The sequence below is a fragment of the Cottoperca gobio genome, chromosome 24 (assembly GCF_900634415.1).
Source record: "Cottoperca gobio chromosome 24, fCotGob3.1, whole genome shotgun sequence".
Taxonomy (NCBI): Eukaryota; Metazoa; Chordata; class Actinopteri; order Perciformes; family Bovichtidae; genus Cottoperca; species Cottoperca gobio.
In genome coordinates this window covers 7849180-7868128 of record NC_041378.1, presented here as the reverse complement: position 1 = coordinate 7868128, position 18949 = coordinate 7849180, and the positions used below count along the sequence as shown (strand labels likewise).

General features: G+C 42.2%; 1 protein-coding gene across 1 annotated transcript in view; it reads right to left on the bottom strand.

Moving 5' to 3' along the window:
* Positions 1–18949, bottom strand: part of LOC115003906 (utrophin) — a 123744-nt gene that overhangs the window by 83268 nt on the left and 21527 nt on the right. The window contains 23 exon segments of the mRNA XM_029425846.1: positions 89–244; positions 419–532; positions 630–767; positions 3023–3109; positions 3111–3151; positions 4369–4537; positions 5231–5269; positions 5271–5476; positions 6115–6202; positions 6295–6418; positions 6525–6688; positions 7755–7934; positions 8085–8192; positions 8579–8680; positions 9012–9131; positions 9400–9550; positions 10187–10368; positions 11774–11848; positions 11850–11996; positions 15587–15750; positions 16357–16472; positions 17460–17632; positions 17846–17938. Of these exon segments, the coding sequence (XP_029281706.1) occupies positions 89–244; positions 419–532; positions 630–767; positions 3023–3109; positions 3111–3151; positions 4369–4537; positions 5231–5269; positions 5271–5476; positions 6115–6202; positions 6295–6418; positions 6525–6688; positions 7755–7934; positions 8085–8192; positions 8579–8680; positions 9012–9131; positions 9400–9550; positions 10187–10368; positions 11774–11848; positions 11850–11996; positions 15587–15750; positions 16357–16472; positions 17460–17632; positions 17846–17938 (2937 nt within the window).

The following is an 18949-nucleotide window of genomic DNA, read 5'->3' as shown; positions in this document are numbered from 1 at the left end:
TGAATGAACACATACACACAAAACAAAAGTCCTTTTTCTTGCAGGAATTAACGGCACACAATGCAAAGAGAGAAAAGTTTCTCCTCACCTGTTTGCTGATCGTGTCCCATTTGCTCCTGCACTCGTCCAACTTATCCTGCCCCCACTTGGCTAGTCCTGGGACTGCAGTCGCCTGCACAGCACTCACATTCTCTCCCATCTGCTTCAACGAACCTTCCACTGACTCCATCTCGCTCACATACTCCTTGTTTGGAGAAAGAGAAAGAAAGGTAAAGAATAATTCAATTCCAATTCAGTAATCAATTCAATTCATTATCAAAAGGACTGCAGTCTTCACATACACAACAGTAGAAGTCATTTTTAAGTGGTAAAGTCATGATGTCTTTACCATTAGAATGTCAAAATGTGTTCCTGATACCTTGCACTGGTTAACCTCTTCCTGTAGACTTTCTTTGTTGCCCGACCCCGTGGCATCACGAGACAAAAGCTCCTGAACCGCATCCAACCAATGTCCCACTTCCACCAAACGCACCTAACACACAACAGCGTTAAAACAAAGTATCGAAAACATTCAAGTAGAGACAAAAACACTTGTTGGCTTTCTATATGACTAATTACTGCTACTATACCTGATTGTCCTTTATGCTACCCACGATGCACTGCAGTGTGCCCAGCTCCTCACGGGCCCTGGAGGAGAGCTGACTCCATCTTTGTAGTTCTGCAGGATCGGAGGCTTGCTGCGTTTGCTCAATCTCCAGACACAGGCCCTGAGGTGAACAAGAGTTCAGGCTTAAAATGACAAGTCCAAGCTGTGTGTAATGAGAAACCACAGAATGTGTACGTCTGTGAATTAATTTGTAGAGCACTAACATTAACAAAAACAATATGTAAGTGAGTCATCTCCTTGGTGAGAACATGATAAGAGGTCCCTTATCCTTTTTTATTGATTGAGGTTTCACTATTGAAGTTCTCTAAACATGTGTGGTCGTCATGTCCTTAACATCATATCATGCGAGTTTGATGGTTGCGACGGGAAAGATTCCTGTTTATGACTCTATGAGCGTTTTAAGACACTGGAAAACTCAAGACGGTTGTTTGACTGCAGAGTGCTTTGACAATGTAACGCTATAAGCACCGCATTTGGAATTAATTATCTTGACCGACGGACTTTGGCAGACGTGAGGAATCCATGTTTGTTTGGTTTTCAGGCACTTCCGAGTTTACGTGCCAAGTCAAATATATTGAAGCTTTCAAAAATGTTTGAGTTTCCTACTTATAATTAAAACTTGGAAGTTGATGTGAATGCTACTTGAGTTGGAAACTGGTATGACGTGAATGCGGCATAAAAATGTGTTTATTTTGTCAATCAATCTGTGAAATGGTGTGAAAACCATCAGCCGTAATGGGCATTATGTCACTGGTGTGCTCCTATAAACATTGCTTCATAGCACTACTGGTGGACAAAATCTCCACAAGATACCTTTCAGAATGTCATTATTCTTTAAACATACATGATGTACATGATGTGCGGGGATGTTACAACATGTTAAAAGAGTTTGCACAGAAACGCAGGTTAACACACAGTGATTAATTGATTATTTCATAAGTGATTCACAATTGTACGGAAGTCTTGAGGAGGTAAGTGAGAAGAAAAGATTATTGTGATCAATTTCCTAAATCTAATCTTAAAAAATATTTGTGTTTATGTTGTTTTTATTATGCAAAAATATTTTTTCTAACTAGCTAACACACATTTTGTGTACTTTGTGTTTAGAGTGCATGAAGAAATTAAAACTACCCTGGAAGAAAACATGAATGCTTTAAGTCTTATTCAGAACATGGGCTATGGGTGCACTTCTGCCTCTTGTGGCCGAAATGAGTATTACAACAACAAACACTTCAACACAATGAAAAGTCATCCTGGCAAAACTATTACTTTTCACTAGGACATTGTTTTCCCCGTTTCACAGATGAAAAACTATTCCTAAACACAGGATAGAAAACAATTTAAATATTTTTCGAACTTGCCTATCAGCTCTTCTGTGTATAGTGAAACATGAATTTATTGAAACATGAGGAAAGAATACTGAGCCAATCAGATGACTACCACCTTCAATCATTAGCTAATGGGACTCTGTCATGTGATTGTGTGTGGTGGCTGTCAGGCTGACTGACTGGTTGAGCGGCCCCACACTGAGCTGTAAGGAGCTCCATGCAGCATGCATGGGCACGCTGCCCAGAATGTGCCATGTCCCCACCCCGTTCCCCGGCACCATGCCCTATCTGCTACGATAACAACAGCTCGGACTGAGCCACATTCCACCGAAGGATGGAAGAGAGAAACACGCACAGCAACACACACAAATCACAACAACGCATATATCACATACACACACACAGACTTTTCCTCCTACACAGGGTTTTGATACAGTGCAGAGGGAAGTGACTGGCTGATAAAGGGGCCTATTGTGTGTGTGTGTGTGTGTGTGTGTGTGTGGAAGAAAAAAAACTGACAGCAGACAGAGGTTAACACTCACTCTGATATATGTACAAGCACATCGACAATGAAATCCTTTTAGCTTGGATGTCAGAGGGCACATGTTTTATCAGCTTAAGTCTACAGATAAGCCACAACAACAGCAATTAAAAATAACTAACATGCATTTTTATTCCAAGACGTGAGTTTGCAGTTGTGTCTGTAGTTTTCCTTAATGTTTATTCTAATCTATATTTAACCAAAATCATCAGGTGGGTCTTGGCCAACCAAGAACAGATATTAAAACACAAAATATGTAACAAGTTCAGCCTTAAACAACAATGTGGATTATAAAATTTGCCAATAAGAAAAACAGAATCTATGAAAATAATGAGTTTGTTGTGACTGACAGTTAAATATAAATATTAGAAATAATATAATAGATTAGTGGTTACCTCCACCTTGGAGTTAAAGTTTTTGTTGAAAGTTGACCATGGTTTTCACAGAGAGCCATGACTTAATTTATCAACAGGCTTCACTACTCACTTGTGCCCGCTCCACTGCGCCCTCAGCTGTAGAGATGTCCTCTATTCCTTCTCTTAAAGTGGCCAGTCTGGCCTCGAGACCCTCCACCTGGCTCAGTCATCATCTGATTGGCTTCAAAACTGGCCAAAGCTGAAATACGACAAGGAAGAAAGGGGAGATCTGGGTAACTTATTCAATTAAGGTATCAAAACGTTTGCATCAGAACGTAAGCAGTTAAGTTTTAAACCACACGGGGGCAGTGAACACGTTTAGGATTCCTCTTCTGTGTACTTTTGTGTTTTCCAGGTTGGAAGAGAATCACAGATGTCTGCTTCGCTGTCCTCTTCTAACCAACTCGCACATGTCACTCATGCCAGATGAATTTTAAAGATAACCTATAAAATCACAACTAATATACCGTCTACCCCTATTGCATAGCTTATTACACGAAAAACAAAAGTTAAGTAGTGCCTATTTGTGACCACTTCAACCTCATTTACTTTTGATTGGTTGTATTACTTTCTGTTCCTGCTCTTCTCCTCGACTGTGTCCCTTCTCTTCTCCTTCTCTGTCAGTGTTTTAAATTACCAGGTGATTGAGTGCTCACATAATCTGGCTATGTTTATATACACAAAGAGCAGAGATGGAGCGTAACTGGGAGGGGGGGGGGGGGGGGGTAGAGAGAGGCCTTGGCAAGAGACAAATTGCCCTCAAGCAGACACAAAATAGTTTTCCTTGGCTTCCATCCAAATCCTCATTGCCTTAAAATCCCAAGAGGCACAGAAAGACAGACACACACACACACCTATGGTCAAGAGCATTTAAGTCTCCCTTTAAAGACTCATTTTTGGCCAATAGGAGTGCATGTAAATTCCAGAGGTAAAACGCAGACTGATTTTCAGGACTGCTCCAGATCCAAGTCACGTCCTCAGGTAGAAACGGAGCTGGCAGACCGGGATGATCTTACACACAATCGCTCATGTATACACTCACGCATCTGTGAGCTTTTGAAGGCCATATAAGGGCAAGACCCATTACTTGTGGCTGGCCAAGGATTAATATAAAAGCTGATGTCAAATTAACACAACCCCTGTAGGACTGAGCTTCACTGATCTTAGCCATCACTCTTTCAGCCTCCCTATAAACCTGAAAGCTTTGAGCCAAGAGCGAGGAGAGAGAAATTAGTCTTTGTTTTAAAGAAGGCTTAAATCTGTAGTGCAGCTCTTTCAAATAGAAGGATGCCTCAAGACTGGTCCCTTGAAAACCATATGGTACTGTTAATACTCAGGAGCCCGCTCAGAGTTTTGGAACAGGTTTCCTCTGCATTGAACTAACACAATCAGTTTGATATAGTTCAGCAAAAGTACCTTTGTTGACCTCTTGCTCTCTGCGTTGTAGCCGCTGCAGCGTCGAGGCGTGATGTGCTGATACCACCACCATGTTGTCTTTCAGAGAGGGCATGGCTCCTAGTGACCCCGCCTCTGCAGAAAGCTGCTCCAATCGCGGACTCGAGGCGGCGCCCTGGACGAGTCGGGACTGAAGAGGAAGATGAAAATTCATTATTTTGTAAGGGGAGAATTGTTGCAGTCTCTGTACATCTGAAACGTTATCTACGTGGCTTAAATATATTCCTTCTACCTAAAACATAAATCCTATGATTAGTAGTTTTCTTGAGAATTACATGGACTTAAATACTAATGCAGAATGACTGAGGCAAGATGGAAAGTGTGTGTTTCAGCGATTCATTTTCCTTGTATTTGATTGGTGTTGTGCCCTTAAGCATAAATCAGTGTCAAAGAATTCAATATTTGTTTTTGCTGTATAAAAATGAGGGAAACCTGCAACATATTGCAACAACAAGTTAGTCCGGAGAGAAATTCACAGGTTCCTGGGTGGAGGCATGCTTTACACAGACAGGTTTTCCCTCCATGCTCAAAGTGAGTTAGTCTCAAATTGAAAAATATTAACTCCACAGTTCAAGACACACCAGCAAGCATTTGAGGCACTCCTTCACTTTAATACATCCCTTTTTGCCCCCATGGTTGTTTTGATTTATGACTTTCTTTTTAAGTGTTCAGTCTCTGCTGTGAAAACTGAAAAGTTTATGAAATAACTGCAACTGCATGAGCTCAATGTAAGAGGATTGACAAAAGGGTTAGGGGTGGAATTGAGGATTAAAGTCACACAAAGGAGATCAGGGTGAATGTGGACCGAGACGATGACTCTTACCTGACATTCTCCTTTCAGGCTTCTGAGCTCGGCCTCGTCCGCAGTTTTCCACAGCCGAGGTCGAGTCCAGCCACCGGTCCTGTTCTTCTAAAGCTTTGTCCAGGTCTGCCAGCTCTGCAGACACCGCTCTGACCCGGCTTTGAGTGTGAACTCGCTCACGGGCTGCCTGCAGCTCCCTCGCACACACATCCCACTCGGTTTGGATCAGGTCTATGTCTGCCCTCACTGAGTCCACACACACTCCCTCTACAGAAAGTGACACAAGCCAAATTACATCATTTAGTCTGAATGTGTGTTAGCCTGTGTTGTGAGTTTTTGGGGACCCTAGAAAGAGTAAAAACTCTAGTAGATGAAAGATTGGAAAGAACAGCAGATATGATGGACTAAAATAAGTTTAGTGGAAAGTTTGGTGTTTGACAAATCTACTCCAACTTAGAAGTGCTGCTCCACTGCCCCTCACTGCCTCCAGAACAGAGTAAACGCATAAAAACCCTGAGTGCATCTTCATTTCATTGAGCAGTTATATGAAGTCAGCCACCCTGCAGGCTGACTGATCTTTACTACTCTGTCCACAAACAAACACACGTTCAGATTACTGGACTAAAACTGAAAAACAATCTAATCATTGTAGGCTTGTAAATACCCAGAAAATACCAAGCAGCTGTGGAAAAGTAGTAAAAATCTTATGAGAGGAACACAGTTTAACAGGGAAATGGAAGATTTCTGAGAAATATGAGCAACTATCTTAGAACAATTTAGAAACATTTAGAACAAAGTGTTTGGCAAAACTTGGACGGATTTGTGTAACATAATTGTTTGGTTTATTGTGTATAATAATGTACCAGTGTCAGTGTCAGTGAGCAAAGACTATCTTTCATTCCTACCTCTCTCCAGCTGGTCCATTAAGACCCGTCCCTCTTGGATCACTTGACTAACTGTGGCTTCCTTTGCTGTGAGATCCAACTCCAAACCCTGCAGTGATTGGTCAACACAGATTCATGGTCTGATTTTCAAAACATGTGCTTAGTTGAAATTGTTTGTTTTTAAATCATCTGCAGGTTTACCTTAATTTTCTCCTGCAGGTCTGGTGTGTCAGGTGTAGTGTCAGGGTGTGTGGAGGCAAGAGTCTGAGCGGACGTCTTCCATGTTTGAATCCAGCTCAGGAGGTCAGAAAGCTTATTTTCAAACCTGCAGAGCACAGAACACATTGTGTGACTTGGTGTTTGTTTGTGTGTCTTTTATTCATACACTTGTCTGGCAAAAGAGGTAAAAGTCTGCGTGTCCCAGGTCTTACAATCGTCTGACTTCTGCATCTGTCTCCACCAGTCGTTTCTTAGGGGGAGCAGGTGGGGCCAAGTCCGGGTCAGCGATCGAAGCAGCCGAAGCCACAGCAACTGTATCCACGACAACCTGCTCTTCCACCTGAGTCATCCCAGCGTCCGTCACAGCTTCCATTACCTTCGCAGTGAGAGACAGCATCAGTGAGAATGAGACAGAAATCAACCGCGACCAAGCGACTCGTGACCAGGGCACTTCCATTTAAAAACACAGATACAAATATTTCTCTTTTATACCCTAAAAGCCTCGTTAGGGAAAAAGAAAATCATAAATATTAACCTTGCAATTTGACCTAAAACTTTAATTATAGTGCACCTGACTACCTGAACAAACCTGAACTTTAAAATCAATTCCCCTTTTTAGAAGTCCAACCTCTACTTTTAATTGTTTTAAATAATTGTATTTAATTCTACATCCTAATTAAATCTATCAAATTACTTTCTCTAATCAGAAAGTTTTAATGTCTTTTATTATTTTATGATGGTATTGCCTTTTTTCTGTTAGTATATATCTCTATTGTTTTGCTTTTCTTTTCTTTTGTATGTCGCTGTTAATGAGGGTCACCCCTCAATGAACTCTCGATTATAAATAAAGGTTGAATGAAAGCACTGTGGTCCGAGTAAATTGGTTTTGGTCATTTCTTATTCAGGTCACTTAACTCAAACGGTCTATTTTGAATATAATAGAAAAGCATGGATGTTATCATTTCTCCCATGTCTCCAATGAACCCCAATCTTATTCCCCTTTTTGTTTTTCATCCTAAGACCACTGCAAAGGCTGAAATATAACATTCACACTGTCCAGCAACAGTCTTTCTTTACAAAGGAAGTTGAGAAGTAACTTTCGTTAACAGAATTACATTTTTCAAGGGTTAGCTTTGTTGTACATCTTCTTCCAATGTGATCCAGCTTCCCCAACACTGACTGCTGCATGTTTAAATGAATCTTTATTCTGAGTCTAGTTTCCAAACTGTAGCACTTGCTAAGCAGCCATGTGCTTTGTGCATCAAGTTGCCAAAGTCCATGTACATCTATAAGCTCAGGTGTGCTACTTACTGTGACATTTGTTAAGTACAGTAAGCAGAAACCCATTCTAAATAAAGTTACATGCAAATAAAGTACAAACACACAAACACACACATTAATTTCTCTCACACACACACACACACACACACACACACACACACCTGGAAGGAGCAGTCCTCCAGTTTCTGCACCAGGTTGTCCCATCTATGTGCCAGCTCCTCTGTGTCCGTCTCAATCCTGGCTCCCGCCTCAGGGCTCCGCAGTAGCGATATCACATCCTGTCCTGCATCAGACAGCTGGTCGAGAGTCCTCCTCTTCTTTTCCATGTCTTCCTTTAAAATCTACAGGATTGAATCACAAAAAAAAAAATCAAAAGGCTACACCACAATGGAAACCTTATTATTGAAGTTCACTAAAGAAATGTTGTGAGTCGTTCTGCTGCGGCGGCGGCGGCGGCGGCAGCAGATACAAAGACTTTGCAGACTACTTACTGCTAATCGGCGCACATTGGTATTCATTTCACTTGGGTCCTTAAAGTTGCTGGTCTGTACTTCACTTAAGGCCTCCTCATTTTCTGCCAACCACGCTCTAAATAAACTCTACAGAGTTGGGAAAATAGCATTAACTTAAAAATACTTTATAAACATTACAAACAGTCCGTTAACGTGTGAAAAAGGTTTTGAAATCAGGACAGTGTATTAAAGGGTTAAATAAGAAGTACAGGATGAAGAACATAAAGTTTCTGCACAAAAAGGTTCCTGTTCAACATTGAAGTGGACTTAAGTTAACGTTGTAAGGCTAAACACTCTGTCCTTCATGGCAGTGGAACATTTAACTACAAATGAGCAGTTTTGAAGATTTAAATGACATTATAGGTGTTTCTCTGCATCTCACTTTATTTCAATGGGGTGGAGTTATTCATTATGCTTGAGTGCACATGTATGCGTCTGTACGTGTAAGAGTGAGAGCATGCTGCATGTCCTACCTGGTCCGATAGAAGCTGTTGCCACACCATGAAGACTTCCTGCAGCTTGTGCCACCTCTCCTCCGTCCAGCGACACACAGCCGCCCAGCGCTCACCCAAAGACTTGAAGGAAGGATAAAGACAATCGTTAATACAAACATTGGTGTTCTCAGAAACACAATGCGAAGGAGAGGAAAAATGTTAATACATATAATATAACTCTATGTAAATTCATACCTGAAATCAAACACAGGAGGAAAAAGGAGTGTAAAATACTCATATAGTTGTATAAACACATACATAGACATAAAGTGGCAGTAGGGCAACAACGTTTAGGAAAGATTGACCATGTTAATATTTCTGAATTGGCATTAAAAAGGCAGACGTTATGTATTGCACGTACTTGGAGGAATACTCTCCTCCTTGAACCAACAAATTCGCAAAGACAACTCACTTGTAGTTGCTCCTCCAGGGCAGCGGTGGCACTCTCACCGCTGTTCTCATCTACCACGACCACCATGTGTGTGAGAGAGTTGACCTTCACCTGCTCCGCCTCCAGGTCGTTCTGAAGCTCCTGAACAGAAACACAAATAGTGAATTCAGCACGGTCACAATTAACCATTAACAGAGCTGGCAGAGAAGCTACTCCAGCTTTATAGTGACACCATGGAGACATTGAATGACTCATGAAAGTTAAGGATCAAACATGTGATGAAGCGGTCACAAGAGCAGTGCAGTGTGTCTCTGAGAATGATCTTTATATTCTACTTGTCCACGTTAAAATGACCTTTAATCCCTTAGATTATCCCAAAAATAAGCACTTTGGCAGAAACCATATTTACTTTGTGCTGCTCTATCTGTTCTTTGTAGAGCTCCAGGTCTTTAGCTGTTGGTTCTGTTTCTATCTTTCTGATTCGCTCCTCGGTCCGTGACAGCCAATCAGAAAGTTGCTGCAACTGCTGCTGCTGAAGTTCCATCAGGACTTCATGGAGCCTGGAGAGGGAGAAAGTCAGCACAGAGTGACAGTGAGGTGGGCGTAGAGGAAGAAATGACAGGAAGTTATCAGTTTAACAACCTTTAAGGTGAAACTGCCTGTTCAGCCGGTTATTTAGCTTCCTCACAGTAGCACAATATCTAGAATAAGTGATAAGGCTCCACGGACAATGAGTCATGGCACACTTAAGCACATATACTTCAGATCAGGGTCAACAAATGCTGGAGAGGACATCGTGAATACGATTTATAAACAACTCTGTGTGTGTGCGTGTGTGTAAAGCATCATAAACCTTGATAACACAGATTGACTTGTTAGACTTGTTAGGCCTTGGAGGGCTCAAGGCTTATCGGGTGTCCCATTCACACAGTTTGCAGCATCGTAGATTCTTTACAAGAAAAACTCATAAAACGTTTGAGGTCAACAGTGACACCGAGAGAAAAATGACCTACGCTGGGCAATTTGCGATGCGAGCACACTACACTGTAAAAAAATATTTTTCTTTTTACACAATGGGTTCATTTAACTAGTTTCAGACACAAATAAACTAAAATCATATCATATTTGCAATGAACAACGGCAAAGGGTATTGCAGTACTTCTACAGGACTATACACTACATGTGTGTGTATCTACCTAGCCTGGCGGTCCATGCTGGCAACTCGGAGGTTCTCCCAGCGGGAGTTGAGGAGACTCATCTGCTCCCGGATTTCCTCTTCTTCCTCATCTGTCAGGTTGCCCTGGGCAATCAGTTGGTTACCCGCTTGGAGCACATTACCCACACTGCTCTGGTGCGCTGTCAGCTCCATCATAAAGGCCTGTTGGTGGAGGAGAGGAAAACAGTTATGATATTTTAAAGAAATGTACTGCAAATCTTTGATTTCAAGATGAAATGTTGGGTCTTCCAGACAAGTTGTGTGCTAGAACCAAAACAGCCGTGGGACCCACTATCTGTATTTACACTACGGATAACCACATACCCTTAAAATGTTCCAGATTCAGTCTAACATGGAGTTCTAAAATTGTTTATATAATCGGAGGCAGCATGCTGGCACTTGGCACCTCCATACTAACATCTGGATATGCTTCTCTCCCCACCCTCTAGCTTCACTTGGTAGAACACTTAATAATGCCCTGCAGACGCACTGGGCATCACCTCTGCACCCTTGCATTCGCGAGTGTTGCTGTAGCAACAGTCAGACAAGCCTGCGAGCACAAACTGAAGAGCAGAGTCTGACAAGCAGCCAACTGAGGCCAATTGCAAAACAAAAGAAGAATGCTTCAAGAAGGAATACAAGGGCAACTTTGAAGGAGTTTGGTCTCTTCTCAACTCCTTAAGGGAGCTGCTCTTCGCTGGTTCTTGTTGTGAGAAATATGAAGCCCAATCAATTGAGTTATTGTCTATTTTGCGTGAGCTCTCTGGATGAGTAAGCATTTTTGACTGCACCTCTGAGCACATTGTTTTTGATTAGGCTTTGCAGGAGAAGTTGGAGTAAGTATGTGAACAACGAGGCCGAAGCAAACTGGATTGATTCGTTTCAGACCTCCTGAAAAGCCAAGCTGTTAAAGAGGCTTTGGGTCCTGCTCTCAGTCCAACAACCAGCTTTCTGCTTTGACCTGGATTCCAGACATTAGACTTCACAAATATTCACATTTCAGCCAAGGGAATCCAGCCAAAGCCCCTTTACACACATGCACAGACACAAACCCTGCAGCTACGCCTTCTCAAGCTAGTAAGTAAGCTCTGGGCCAGAGCACCATGGGGTGCTGTGCGCCACAGTTCTCAGCAGAATTCCTCGCATTCCCGACATGTACAGAGCATGTACAGTTTGTTGTGGGAGACCTCCTATTCTGGGAGAGTGACAGTTCTTAGATAAAAAAAACTGGTGTGCAAGTCAGACGTCATGTCCATCATAGAAGTGTGTCGTCATCATCTGCCTTATAAATATTGCCTTGTTTTCATTCCAAACTACAAAAACAGTGTCCAATTAGGAAAAGTCTCTTTGAGCATCTAGTTTTGTTACATTTTGACAGTCATGGACTTTTCATTTACTAAACTTTAAGAAGCACCACACAATTTATTACTTTGTTACTTTTTAAAGTGTCAGAAATCTAACATACATTAACATGAATAAACAACAGTGTTGTTTGCACCTCTGTCTACATGTGCATGCATGTTTAAATCTCTGCCAGCCTTATGTCAGCCTGCAGGTGTCCTCCTACCTCGTGTGTGTGAAACTGCTCTTTGACTTCTTCCACGTCGTCCGACACCTCCTCCTGAATCTGTAGTGCGTCCTCAGGCCGACAGCAGCCAGGTCAGTACCTCCTCCAGTGTGGTCTGGTAGCTGTCCAGGTCCACTTCCATCAGGCTGCCCTCCATCTCCCCCTCTGTCTCCGTCAGGGTGCTGGGGGTCTCGGGCCGAGGGCTGCTGCCTGCTTCCTCCATCTGCACATTTTGAAAAACATGAGGCAAGGGATGAAGGCACAGGTTGACTATATTATAGACAATGTGTTTACATCTGAGGTTATCATTAATCTAGTAATAGTACTTCAGTAGACCGAACATTGACAGACAGCGAGGAACAGGCGGAATGTTGTACAGAACAATAAAAAGTTAGTTTTTGCTTCACTGATAGTTCACACACTCCGCTGTCAGGACAATTGTGTATCAAACACAGCCATGCATTTGTACTTTACTACTTTATTTTATCTGAACTTATCAGTTGGTGAGTTTTAAAATGGAGCCAGTCATCTAGGAGGGGCCTGTGCTGCTCTGGAGCCTGCGGAGCGAACTGCCCCGCTCAATTAAGAAAAAAACAAAACAACTGCAGGCCTATAATAGGATGCTGGGAGGTGCCCCTGGCTCACTGGGCGGGTCAGTCCTCATTCTAGGAATAGCAGTAAGTTTGAAACACAGTGGTATACTGGGTATACTACAAGTTGGGTGTACAGTCAGAGAGATGGATAGTGAGCAGCTTCAAAGGAGAAATAGCTTTAAATTGTTTAAAATGAAACAACATCCTAAACGTAAGTGAAAATATAACTGTGTTGTGTAATGACAGCAGTCTTGACAATATCTTAAACAACTTCCTGAATCTTATCTTAGCATTCCCTTATAATCTTGATCCTGAGTCAATTAAAACATCATTTTACTATTTGTATCTACCCTCTCTAACTATGCTATGTTTTTATTTTCATTGTATCGATATGCACCTTGTATTGCAAGTTTTGCACGAAAGGCGCTATTGAAATAAAAAGTTTGAATCTAAAACCGTAGAAGAGGCCGTTTTTATTTTTACAACACAATCTCACTTAAACACACACGCACACACACACACACACACACACACACACACACACAAAGTCCTTTGTACACAACTTATGTAACATATTTTGTAGATTTGACAAATTGTCCCAAGTTTCCATTTTAGTAGGAATAAGTTTGACAGAGCTCAACAAATCTCAAAAAGAGATAAAACTCTTTGCAGCGGCCGCAAGTCAAAGATGAGATAAATGATAATGGCTGTGTAGAGGCTGGCACAGTAACAAGTCAAATAGACCTTTGTGTCCAGGCTGAAATGACACAACGGTAATGTCTGTGTAGCGAATTCAGGAGAAGGCCACTTGCTGAAAATATTCAATGACCTTTTGGATATTTTGGAGTAAGACACAACAATACTGTAAGCCCTTATGTTCGCCCAGCGGAGGCTGGAAAAGACGAGGCAACAACGAGAGAAAGTAAGACATTAGGGAGAGAAAGAGTGGGGGGGGGGACTGCAGCCTTCGTCTATTTATTGACTTGAAAGGCTGTAAAATAGCTGTGGTCTGGCACAACAGAACACTTTATTATCACCAGATGATTGGCTCAACTCGATCCCTGCATTCATCACTTTTGCAGTTGTGATTCTGGAGCATGTAATGAATCACCGTGCATACGTCAGTGCACTTATCATATTCCAACTTTCACGGTAATGCAATAAATATTAATTAGATTTTTAAGCTGAGGTTTGTCGTGAATATTGAAAACAATCATCTAAAAAAAACTCCACGACAATATCGTGAAGCGAAAACTAAAAGGGGGGAACCGAACGGTCTTTAAAAACAAAGAGCCTTTATTTTTCCTCCACTCCGTCTCACTTCCAGCAGCATTACGCATCACTTCCTATGGGGAGAGGAACTGTGCCAGGAAAGTAAACCCCTTGTTGGACCAATCAGGGCACTATTTAAAAAGACTTTTCCAGCACTCGTTCCAGGACGTGTGAAGTATGTGCCCATGGGCAATAAAAGCTTAGGAGGTGGTTTTGGGATTTTCTGACTTCTGACTCAAAAACCTCTGAAAGGAACTGCCCCAGGGATGTGTGTGATTGAAAGAAATAAAGAATTATATAGGGTATATAGTTACTGTGGAATATAGCATGTAAACAATATGAACAGGACCACAAGTTAGTGAAACAGCAGGAAAGTCCAACTGCATCAAGGTGTAGAAATAAGACACTCCGAAATGCTCACAGATGTTAACCATTAAACAGTATCAGTATGTGCATGTCAGCTACATACTGAAGCCACACGCCCACCAGCACACAGGCATCTTCAACGCTCGAATAGCCTTCCCTGTCAAATCTCTGCACACACACACACACACACACTCTCACCGATGTATTCCCTCATTTCCTTCCACCTCTTTACAGCTCTGTGTTTCCAGCAGCATGCAGTTCGGTCTGTTGGCTAATGTGAGAGGGGTGAGTCATGGCTCTGCTCCCTATTTGCCTGCGCCTGCTGTGCTTTTCATGAGCAGTGCTGAGAGAATGAAGGAGATGGCTTTTTCATGGTGGGAGTGACTCATTCTATCTGACAACACACAATGAGACACTTCACAATATTCCTTATGCTTGCACATGACAGTGTCTGTGGCCTTCAAACTGAATGTTATCGGAAACACAATACAGCCGCAAAGGTTGAAGTTATGGGTTCAAATGTTTTACAACTTCAGCTTTTTTTTTTTGAGGATGACGTTCAGGAGCTAAACTTTCATCTCTCTGTTCATAGAAGGAGATAACCGTTTCTTTACACCAGCACAGGCAGGGGGGGGGGGGGTGGTTTCAGCCAGGCAAACACTGGGGGAGATACTGTATATCTGCAGAAGCACTGTGTCACTACTGGAGTAACTACAGTGTTAATGGGAATTAAGTACACAAGTTTTGTTTTGTTTTGTATGGGTGTATCGATACACAAATTCATCATGAACAGTTTGGTGTAGGTCATCCACCTTTCAAATCGGTACATCCTATGAACCAAAGAGTTACATTCTAGTATAGTACATGCATTTTTTTCATTTATAATTTTTTTTTTTAAACTGTGTGTTCGCCATAGCAATGATGCTAGCTACGTTTTTATACAAGCCGGGCTAACCTTACTAACATGCTTTAGCCAACAATTGAACAGCTGACACCCTGCCAAAACCTTCTGTATTGGACTTGAAGTCTTGGATTTATTGTTCCGCACATGCCAATATGTGGTATGATGTGTCAAATATGTACTGGTGCAAATAGATATGTACCATGTACACTCTGCTGAGTGATGGCATACATTTTCAGTATGAATTATTATTTTTGAGCACCAGTTCTGAACTGCATCTGCGTCCAAATTGATAAGAAGCAGCTATTTTGTAAGAAGCCCATTTTTTTGATTCCAGTTATAAATTCCTGAGGTTTGGATTTACTGTGCTTCTGTCTACATTGCTGGTTACCAGCTGTGGATTTTTTTTAAGTTTGCATATAAAAGAGCACCTTGGATTCCTTGAAAAACACATGTATCCATGGACTCCAGTGAGCTCCTTTTGTAAAAGCAGTTTAAAAGGTTGTGAGTATAGTACAGTGACTCTCCCTTTGGTCTCTAGACTCATACGTCTTTCCCACTCTGCCCCAAAATCATAATTCAGGAAAGCCTGAGCTTTTGGTGTTCTCTGCAAGCTTATATTGTACCCTCCTGTATCATATCACCTGAAGTACAATATGTAAACTGTGTGGTGTGTTTTACCTGAGCACTGAGGCCTGGACCTGAGTCCTCAGACACTTTGTATTTGCGTGGCAGGGTCTCCACTTCTCTGATAGCCTCCATGCTCACGTCTTTGGGCAGCACGGCAAACAGTGATGTCACGTACATGATGATGGACTTCTTATCTGGTAACTGCACCGCCACGTCTGAGAGAGAGAAGGGGCAGGATGTAGGGCAGAAACGGGGAGAGAGAGAGAGGTGAAAATTGCATGAAGAGAGAAGTAGCATGGAAGATGGAGCGAGAGGAGGAGTTTGGATGGGAACGACAGTGAGAGGGGAGAGAAAAAGGCAGGTTGAGACAAGCTGCGCTAATTAATCTGCTTTGACACCGGTCAGGTGACACTACCTCTTGGTAGTCTCAATATAGACAGCTCAAGAACATGAGCACTGAGGATCTACAGGTGCTCCATGAACTGGGAAAAAACATTCTGAGCAAACACAGCTTCTTACAAATCTTCAGCCAAAGATAACACCAAGTTATTTGCTCCGCCGTGAGTGTATCCAACTGCTGGCAGGACATGAAGGTATGCTTCGTGAACACAGACTTGATGTTTAAATATGTGGGAATTGTGGACAGCGAGATGTAGGCATTCTATATCCAACTTGTATTTTTTGGGACCGCTATAAAAAGCTGGTTGGTGGATGCTTTTTCTTTTGTAACCAATTCTTTTAGATTTTCATTTTTACAGTTATTCTTGCCAAAATAAATACAACTGGTGTACAATGTGGGAAATAGCCGAGAATGGCCGTACCTTCAGCATCCAGTAGCCTCTCAATAGCCAGATGGTCTTTGGCTACAGTGAAGGCATGTTCCAGTCTCTCCACCGGGCTCAGTCTGACCACCTGATCCCAGCTGAATGCATTTGGCCTGAAGACACAAAAGAACGGTGGCGATGAGAGCGGCAACATGGAGACTATAACAATTACAATTTCCAGGTTTAAGTTTACAGTCTCGGATCATTCATAAAACACTTATATCAACATATATATGTACCTTTCTCAAATCGCTGGTGCTGTTGGAGTGAAGGTAAATCATTGCTTTTTAAGAACACACTCTGTAGTGCATGCATGGGTGTTGTACATACCAACAATGTGATAACTCAGGGTGTGGAGACAATAAATTACCTTTCCCTGAGCATATCCCTTGCAGAAAAAAAAGGAACAAATATTTGTAAATGTGTCCTCTGTACAGAAAAAGACGTATCTTAGTGGTGCAGGGAGGACTTGCATTGAGGCCAGTTGAGTGTGGAATGTGTGTGTTCAGTGATCCACCTAAACCCTGGCCCAGGTCTAAACCAACACTGGCCTTTCTCACAGCTCACATGCCTGTGAGTGAGTGTGTGTGCGCGCGTGCATGTTACTAGTAAGGACAAGGGGTTACAGAAAGGCCCAGACGCTTCTCTTGCTCTCTTTCTTTCATACACAACAGCGTACACGAACACACACACACCAAAAAGTGTGCAAACAGTGGCATGGCAGGCGTAAACAGAGCAAGTCAAGCAGTGTACACACACCCTGCAGGCGCTGACCTGTCAACCTGACCTCCTGCCAGGGTACCCTTACAATCTCTCCCACACACACACACACACACACACACACATATATACATACATAGAAAGCTTCCTACATATTGGCCACTCCCAAATTCCAGGCCTTGGTGTTTTGAAGGTCAAAAGGCATATGTCAAAAAATGCAGTCTCACAAAAATGTGGTATGAAAGAAGTCAATACACTTCAGATTAAATATACCGAAACACAAACACATGCAGGTAGAGATTAAATCTTTTTATCGGTTTCATCAGATCACGGCAGTAAAAAAAATGTGACCACCGTGACCACATTTGATCTCTTCTCACCTGAAGTGGTGTATGATGCCGTTTAGAGCCAGGCCGTCAGACCAGCTGGTGGTGAAGTTCAGCACATTGACTTCTGGGTATGAGCGGGTGCACTGGCGTACCCAACTCAGTAAGATCTTCTCACTGTTGGTCTGCTTTAGGTTGGACATGATATCCTTCATGATGTCTTTCACCTACACCAACACACACATTAATATGGGTGAAGAGTAAAAACATGCAATTTTGCACTTTGTAATAAAACCTCTTAATTAACTATTTTCCTTCAAATGTCAGATCTTAATTACAAGCAGGTGAAACTTACACAAAGCAGTGGATGATAAGCATGTTTGTACGCATGCACGCACGTGTGAACATCAATACTGATTTTCCATCATGTGTGTGCTCACCTGCCAGTGAAGGATAATACTCCAGATGAGGCCCAAAGTCAGCTTGCGGTTTCCATCCACAATATCCGTCCCTCCTATGTTTACCAGATCAACCTGAAAGAAATGACAAACGATGAGAGAGAAACTTTTTGTTTATTTATACAGTGGAGTATATATTATTACTCCAAATCTTAATGAGTGTCCACGTTGTTACAGCTGAAAGCTTCGGAACTATGCATTTCCCCCACAGTGGATTATACCACCCTAATTACACCCTTCCAATGCTACTTAGAAAGCGTGTCTGCAGATTTGTCAGACACTTGTCATATGAGGTGAGGCAAAGTGAGAACTGATTACATATAAATATTTTGGAGAGGATCAAGGCACAGAGTGGAACATGAGGTCAAGCGTCTGGTCAAACTAAAAAGTGACCTCTCTGTGTACGGCAGCGCTAACCTCTGACCTTCTCTGTTCCCAATTAGCTCCATCCTCCCACTCTTCATCCCTTCTCTGTCTCTCTTCCTTTCTTTTTGCAGCTCCGTCTCTCTCACACAGTTCGTCATACCTCGACATCCGTGTGCACGTTTTCATCCACAACTTCTAAACTCAGACATATTTCCCTGTGAAGCCAAACTTTCCTAAACGTTTGAAAAAAGCTATTGAAGCGAGACGATTCATACAGCAGCACTCCATCATACACATTTAACCTCTAGCATTTAAATGGTGGGGGGGAGGGGGGTAATGTGTACAGTAAAGTCAAGAATTTCCAAGGCTAGAACATGACATCATAGACAAGCCCATTTCAATGATATATGTATATACTTTATATACTTTTAACATCAAGTATTTGTATTATATTAATAAGGCCTTATTACATTGGCAGAAGACTCCAGTCTCTGCTATCTTCCAGTGAGCATGCCCTTTCCATTATCTCCCACTGCTAAGGTCAAGGCATTAAGACCAACTATTGTACACAGGAGGAGGGATGAGGGCGCGAAGGAGCCAGACGGAGAAAGATAAATAACTTAACGTAGACAAAATTACACATTCAGATAAAAGGCCACAGGAGAACGTGCAGTCTTGCATCGTTGCAGGGAGTGTTACAGGTTTGAATCTCAGGTAGTG